General features: G+C 45.9%; 1 protein-coding gene and 1 non-coding gene across 2 annotated transcripts in view; one reads left to right on the top strand and one right to left on the bottom strand.

Moving 5' to 3' along the window:
* Window positions 1–7404, bottom strand: part of KREMEN1 (kringle containing transmembrane protein 1) — a 60475-nt gene that overhangs the window by 5943 nt on the left and 47128 nt on the right. The window contains exons 6-8 of the mRNA XM_023513235.1: window positions 3883–4215; window positions 1994–2152; window positions 22–106 (exon numbers count right to left, since the gene is read on the bottom strand). Coding sequence (XP_023369003.1) covers window positions 22–106; window positions 1994–2152; window positions 3883–4215 — 577 coding nt within the window. The remainder of the gene's footprint in view (window positions 1–21; window positions 107–1993; window positions 2153–3882; window positions 4216–7404) is intronic.
* Window positions 5355–5458, top strand: LOC111725365. Its single transcript, XR_002773444.1, has one exon. It is a non-coding gene; the product is annotated as a U6 spliceosomal RNA (small nuclear RNA).

Raw genomic sequence — 7404 nt, 5'->3', positions numbered from 1 at the left:
GCAGGTCTTTCTTTTACTCACTTGAATGTGACATGCAGAAGTATCTTTGCTACAATGGCAGTGACTGTGAGGATGAGGAGAGTTGCCAGGCCATATACTGTCCATCCTGCAAGTATAAAAGACAGAGTTTTTAATACCTGATCTATTTGTGCTTGGTTTTTAGAAGGAGATCTGTTGGAAGACCCAAGTGAACACCAACATCTTAGAAATACAGGTCAGGCTGAAGACTTCCTGCAGTCAGGGGGCAGCCAGCAAACATGGCAGAAGGAGCAGCTTTGAACTGGGCTGAGCACAGAGCCCCAAGCTTTCTGAGAACCTTACCTCATTCTAGAACTTTCTCTTTGGGAAAGGCAGGCAGTATGACCTAAAGTACACTGGACTTGGGCAGTGCAGCCAAAAAATAGCCAAGCATTGTGGCGGGTGCTTGTAGTCCCAACTACTTGGGAGGCTGAGGCAAGAGAATCACTTAAGCCTAAGAGTTTAAGGTTGCTGTGAGCTGTGGCTCAAAGGGGTGGCAGGTTCAAACCCAGCCTCGGCCAAAAACTGTTAAAAAAAAAAAAAAGTACACTGGACTTAGAGTAGAAAGGGGTTGTATACATTCTGTCTCTACCACTAGAACCACTGTGCATCCACAGATGAGTTACTTTGGGCCTTAGTTTCCTCTTCAGAGGGACGAATGTGTGACCTATAATATGCTATCAGAAGAATGGGTGTGGTAGCTCATGGCTGTAATCCTGACATTTTGGGAGGCCAAGGTGAAAGTATCATTGAGCCCAGAAGCTTTAGACCAGCTTGGGCAATAGCTCTACAAAAAGTAAAAATATTAGCTGGGTGTGGTGGTGTGTACCTGTAGTTCCAGCTACTTGGGAGGCTGAGGCAGGAAAATAGCCTGGGCAACAGAATGAGACTGTCTCAAAAAAAAAAAAAAAAAAATCAAGATCCACAGCCAAATGATGCCATGCAAGCACTGGAGTAGGCCTCTCTGGCCTTCTCTGTTGGGGCCTACAGGGGCCTCGAGAGCAGTTTGAAAGACTCTAGGCTAGGTCACCACTGATGGCACTATCCAGCTCATAAAGGCTCCACTTCCTTGGCAAAAAACAGACAGAGGAAGGATATACCCAACCAGGTTGGCCAGCTTAAACCACAAAAGGTCATTGTCCTCTCTCTATCCCTCCCCATGACTTCTCTTCATAGCTCTCATCACTACCTGGCTTCTTATTTTGCTTCCTGTCTTGCTTCTCTTACAAGCCACAGGAGGGCAAGGATTTTGTCTGGTTCACTATATACTGTTCAGAAGAGTATTCAACACCACTAAAGCATTTACATATCTTTTGAATGAATGAATGAACATATGAATCTCTTGAGAATGCCAATGAATTCAGGTAGCTACAACTTGGGGCTCTTGAAGGGTGATCTCAATGTGAGAAAGCACTGGATTAGCTGATTAGTCATAATGTATAAAAAGCACACATGCTGGCTTGACACCTGTGGCTCAGCAGCTAGGGCGCCAGCCACACACACCAGAGCTGGCAGGTTGGAACCCAGCATGGGGCTGCCAAACAACAATGGCAACTGCAGCCAAAAAATAGCCAGGTGTTGTGGTGGGTGCTTGTAGTCCCAGCTACTTGGGAGGCTGAGGCAAGAGAATCACTTAAGCCCAAGAGTTTAAGGTTGCTGTGAGCTGTGATGCCACAGAACTCTACGGAGGGTGACATAGTGAGACTGTCTCAAAAAAAAAAAAAAGAAAAGAAAAAGAGCACATATGCTGGGTCTTTGGAGGTTTGGAGGTGAACCATTTTTCCTAAGGACTAAGGAAGCAAACTAGTGAAGATTTCCTTCAAAGGCCAAGACAGACTATAGGTCACAGCCAGTACCCCCAACCCGCTTTTGCATGAGAAACACCCAAGACTACTTTTGTTACTGTCACTGCTGAGGGCACTACCTTCAACTCTGCGGCTTTTAGCCCCTACTGATGGTGTCCAGGAATTGCTACCTGGGACAGTCTGAGTTGGTTGGCTGGGGCTGGTGGTGATGACGTAGAGAACTTTGGAGGACCGGGCAGCACTGACGCTGAGGTTGGTCTGCTCCGTGATCACCTCGGCTAATGTCTGGTTGACAGTAGGCCTCTCCTGAGGCGGTTCTTCCTTGATGGCTGGAAGATCAAAAGGAATTAACCTGAGGGAGAGCTACGGGATAAGGATGAGCTGTGTAAGAAGACAGCACTGACTATGAAGAAAGGCCTTTTTCTCTGATCCTGGTACAATTCCTTCAATTGGTCCCATTTGCCCCAAAGCAGAATTTGTCAGACTCTGGGCTTGCAGGAGGCAGAAGGAGGGAGCTATCAACTTTTAATTGTGTGGCTGGTCTCTTCTGGGATACCTGAGCATGATTTGTAGTTTCCTTCCCCTTGCACTTGGCAGCTATGGTTTCCTCTGCCTAGAAGGCCCTCTTCCATCCTATCCATTGGCCCAAATCCTACCTGTTCCTCAAGACTGTCCCATCTGCAGAGGATGCCTCTCCCACTGATCTCCTATAGCACATACTACCTGAACTCTGCTTGAGGTTTGCTATCTAGGACAAAAACTATGTCTCAGACACCTTCTGTGTTTCTTATGTGTTGACAAAGAGACGTGCCACTTTTCCCAGCACACATTTTCATTATAGGGCCAGAGAGTGTGGCTCCACCTTAGGAGGATTTGAAAAAAGGTGGTCAATCAGTCCTTTGGGGGTTGGCTGGGATGATTAGAGACAGAAGGATGGACACATGACCTCTTGAGAACCTTCCAATTCTACCAATCTCAGCTTTCTTTAGTTATTTTTTTAACCCTCCCAGGAAAACTGTCATTAGAACTCTTAAAGTAGGGGCCAGGCATGGTGGTTCACGCCTTTAATTCCAGCACTCTGGGAGACTGAGGCAGGTGGATTGCTAGAGCTCAGGAGTTCGAGACCAGAGCAAGACCCAGTCATAGTGGCTCACGCCTTTAATTCTAGCACTCTGGGAGACTGAGGCAGGTGGATTGCTAGAGCTCAGGAGTTCGAGACCAGAGCAAGACCCAGTCATGGTGGCTCACACCTTTAATTCCAGCACTCTGGGAGACTGAGGCAGGTGGATTGCTAGAGCTCAGAAGTTCTGAGCCAGAGCAAGACCCAGTCTCTAAAAAATAGCCAGGCATTGTGGCAGGTACCTATAGTTCTAGCTATTCAAGAAGCTAAGGCAAGAGGATTGATTGAGCCCAAGACTTTGAGGTTGTGTGAACTATGACTCCATGGCACTCAACCCCAGGGTAACTAAGAGAGACTATCTCTGAAAAAAAGCCTACTAAAATAGGCTGGGCATAGTGGCTTATGGCTGTAACCTAAGCTTTCATAGGCTGAGGCAGGAGGATTGCTTGGGGCCAGGAGTTCAAGGCAAGCCTGGGCAATACAGTGAGATCTGGTCTCTATAAAAAATAAAAAGTTAGCCGGGCATAGTGGTGCACACCTGTGGTCTCTGCTGCTTGGGAAGCTGAGGTAGGACGATTGCTTTAAGCCTAGGAATTTGAGGCTACAGTGAGCTATAATTGTGCCACTGCACTCTAGCCTGGGTGACAGAGCAGCCAGACCCTATCTCTGTCTCTAAAAAAAAAAAAAAAAAAAAAAAAAAAAACTAGTCTAGCAAAACTGACAGGCTTTGCCTCTTTCCTGTATCATTAAACATAAATTATGAAATGGGAGGTAGGGAAAGAGCTGCAGCCTTGGGGTAATGTGCAAGTTGAGTCTGTCACTCCTGTTTCCCAGTTTACCCAGCAAGAATTGCTCAGGGGCCCAAAGTCACAGTGGTGAGGAAATGAAGCCCGAGAACACAGGCCCCAAAGGGCCACCATGGAGGTGAGGGTGTCTTACCTTGGTATAAGACAGCAAATCCCTGGGCTTGATTGACACGATCAGAGAAGAAATATAAGATGACGAAGTCCAGAGAGACATTGAAGGACAGAGGTGGGCGGCTCCTCCCGTGAAACCGAGCCAAGACACGGTGGGTATAGCCATCCAGCAATTCCACCATGTCTGCTGAGTCCCTGATGTCAAACAGGGGGAAGCTGAAGTGGATGCGGGAGGCCCCCGGAACCCGAATGGTCCAGTAGCAGACCCTTCCTGTGGCATAGGTGTCAGGGAAGTCAGGGGAATAGACCACAGAAGTCATGGCTGAGTAGTTCCCACCACAGGCACCAACGAGAGCTGGAGAACACAAAAAGATACCAGGACTTCAGTCTGGGCATCGCCACAGGGCACCCTTCCAACACTGAAGCTCAGGGCTTCCTAACAAACAAGATCTTGTTTGGGATATATTGTTTCTGTCTACAAAGCTAGAACATCTTATGTTTCAGGATTGACTCATAAAATGAATCACTTAAACCCTGGAAAAATGACTGTGGAGACTTCCTTTCTTTTTTCTTTTTGCCCAGGAGACCTTAGAATTAGCACAGCACAATGGGGTAGCTGAGTTTGGGCTGGGCTGGAGTCAGAGAGTCTGGATTTGGGACAGGTGGGGCAGTTGATGAGGTAAAGTCATTGGAAAAGAAAGGTTAACAGCTGTCTGGGCATCCCCCAAATCTCAGAGGAGCAATGATCCTGTGAGAGGGACAAATTCATTTTTCAAGTGGCAAACTGAGGCTGTGTGAATGACTTTCTGCAAGCAGGAGCATACTAGATTCTTATTGCTCTGTAATGAGGATTTGATTTCTTTGGACGACCATTTTTGATTAGCAGATTCTAGGAAGGAAATAAAACCCCTTCCTATCTTATAGGGTGAAGCATCAATGAGATATTAGAAATGAAAATCCTTAGGGAAAAGCACAGGGATGGGATTTAAAAAGCAGGCTTTGGGGGAGCTCTGGTTCCCTTTAGGATGTACAAGAAGCAAAAAGAAAATGGTGCTTCTTCCTAAGAATGAGAAAAGCTCAAAACTCAGAAAGCTGAGTTCTCATGACAACTAGGAGAACTTAATTCTTTTTTTTTTTTTTTGAGACAGAGCCTCAAGCCTGGGTAGAGTGCCATGGTGTCACAGCTCCCAGCAACCTCAAACTCCCGGGCTTCAGGGATTCTTTTGTCTCAACCTCCCAAGTAGCTGGGACTACAGGCGCTCGCAATAATGCCCAACTATTTTTTGGTTGCAATTGTTTGGCAGGCCCAGGCTGGATTCGAACCTGCCAGCTCTGGTGTATGTGGCTTGTGCCTTAGCAGCTTGAGCTACAGGCGCCACTCGAGAATTTAATTCTAAAGCGCAAGACATCCTTCCAAGAAGAGTAGACCATGAAAATGATTTCATCTTTGACAGAGTACACATGACAGCCACAGAATTGGTTAAGAAGAAAGCAGCTAACTTGCTTTGGTAGCACACAAAATTGGAATGATACAGAGAAGATTAGCATGGCCCCTGTGCAAGGATGACATACAAATTCATGAAATGTTCTGTATTTTTTGGAGATCACTTGGGATCTAAAAATAGACCTGCCATTCCATCCTTCAATTCCTCTACTAGGTATATATCCGGAAGACCAAAAATCACTTTATAACAAAGATATTTGCACCAAAATGTTTATTGCTGCCCAATTCATAATTTCTAAGTCATGGAAGAAGCCCAAGTGCCCATCGACCCATGAATGGATTAATAAATTGTAGTATATGTACACCATGGAATATTATGCAGCCTTAAAAAAGACGGAGACTTTACCTCTTTCATGTTTACATGGATAGAACTGGAACATACTCTTCTTAGCAAAGTATCTCAAGAATGGAAGAAAAAGTACCCAATGTACTCAGCCATACTATGAAACCAATTTACAGCTTTCTTAGAAAGCTATAACCCAACTATAGCCCAAGAAGAAGGGGAAAGAGGAGAAGGAGGGGAGGGGAGGGGGGAGGATGGGTGGAGGGAGGGTAATTTGTGGGACCACACCTATGATGTATTTTATAAGGGTTCATGTTAAATGTATTAAGTGTAGAGTATAAATGTCTGAATACAATAACTAAGAAAATGCAGTGAAGGCTATGTTAACCAGTTTGATGAAAATAATCAAATGGTATATAAAACCAGCACATTATACCCCATGATTGCATTAATGTACACAGTTATGATTTAAAAAGAAGAAGAAGAAGAAGAAGACAGCTAAAATTTCAAAAATTCTTTTTTTTTTTTTAAAGAGACAGGGTTTTACTTTATTGCCCTCGGTAGAGTGCTGTAGCGTCACAGCTCACAGCAACCTCCAACTCCTGGGCTTAGGCGATTCTCTTGCCTCAGCCTCCTGAGTAGCTGGGATTACAGATGCCCGCCACAACACCTGGCTATTCTTTTTTTGTTGTTGTTGCAGTTTGGCCGGGGATGGGTTTGAACCCACGACCCTTGGTATATAGGGCCGGTGCCCTACCCCCTGAGCCACAGGCACTGCCCTCAAAAATTCTTAAAGGCTCATTATGGGCTGGTCTATCAGTTTAGGATAACTGGGAGCCCCAGACACAAGACGTGGAGAGTATTTGTACTTACTGGCAAGTTATTCCCCACAGGCCTCCAGCCAGTGCTCCCAAGAGTGACTGGGGTGAGGCAGTAGAACAGAGCTCCCCTGGGTGTCACAGGTGTATAGGAGGTGATGGGCTGCCACTGGGCAACAGGAATGAAATACTGCCCACTTCTCAGGACCATCCTCTCAAAGAAAGAAAAACCTTCAGCTGCTGGGGAAGGTGTAGCAAGCCCCTTGCTCTCAGATTCATTGGAGAGGGATAGAAACAAAATCTATATGCCTCTGGCAGGAGGAAAGTCTTTCCTGCCAAAGTAACCAGGCAAAGCTCTACTGCTTCTGAGGAAAGAGAAGAAGCAAAAGCCATTGTCCCTTGGTTGACTTGAGCCCTCTTGGGCCCAGGATCTTGCACCCAGTGCACCTGAGGGAGGGGTAGGAAACTGTCTCTTTCCCAAGATCTACCACAGACATAAGGCAGTGTTTGGCTGCCAGAGAGAGAAGGGTGCAGGAAGGCTGGAAAGGCCTATCCTGCAGCCCAATAACATATCCTATCTAAGACTGAGTACAAGACAGGAGAATGGAAACCCTTCCTGACCTTACCATGTGCACAGCACCAAGTACAAGTAGCAGTGATCTACCATTGATGGAGGGGAAAGAGGGTGGAAAAAGAGCCCCTCTGTGGCACAGGAATATAGGGACTGCTCAAACTGAGAGTGTAACAGGAACATTGAAAAATAAAAACCTCACAAAAATAGAGAGGTAGATGTATGGAACAGAATAGAGAGCCAACAGATGAAACCAACTACTTACCGGTACCTGATCTTTGACAAGCTGATTAAAAACATTGAGTGGGGAAAAGATTCCCTATTTAACAAATGGTGCTGGGTGAACTGGCTGGCAACCTGTAGAAGAC

This window comes from Otolemur garnettii, unplaced genomic scaffold (assembly GCF_000181295.1).
Source record: "Otolemur garnettii isolate 467f Iridium unplaced genomic scaffold, OtoGar3 scaffold00038, whole genome shotgun sequence".
Classification (NCBI taxonomy): domain Eukaryota; kingdom Metazoa; phylum Chordata; class Mammalia; order Primates; family Galagidae; genus Otolemur; species Otolemur garnettii.
Note: the sequence above shows the minus strand (reverse complement) of the source record. Positions and strands in the feature narration are given on the sequence as shown.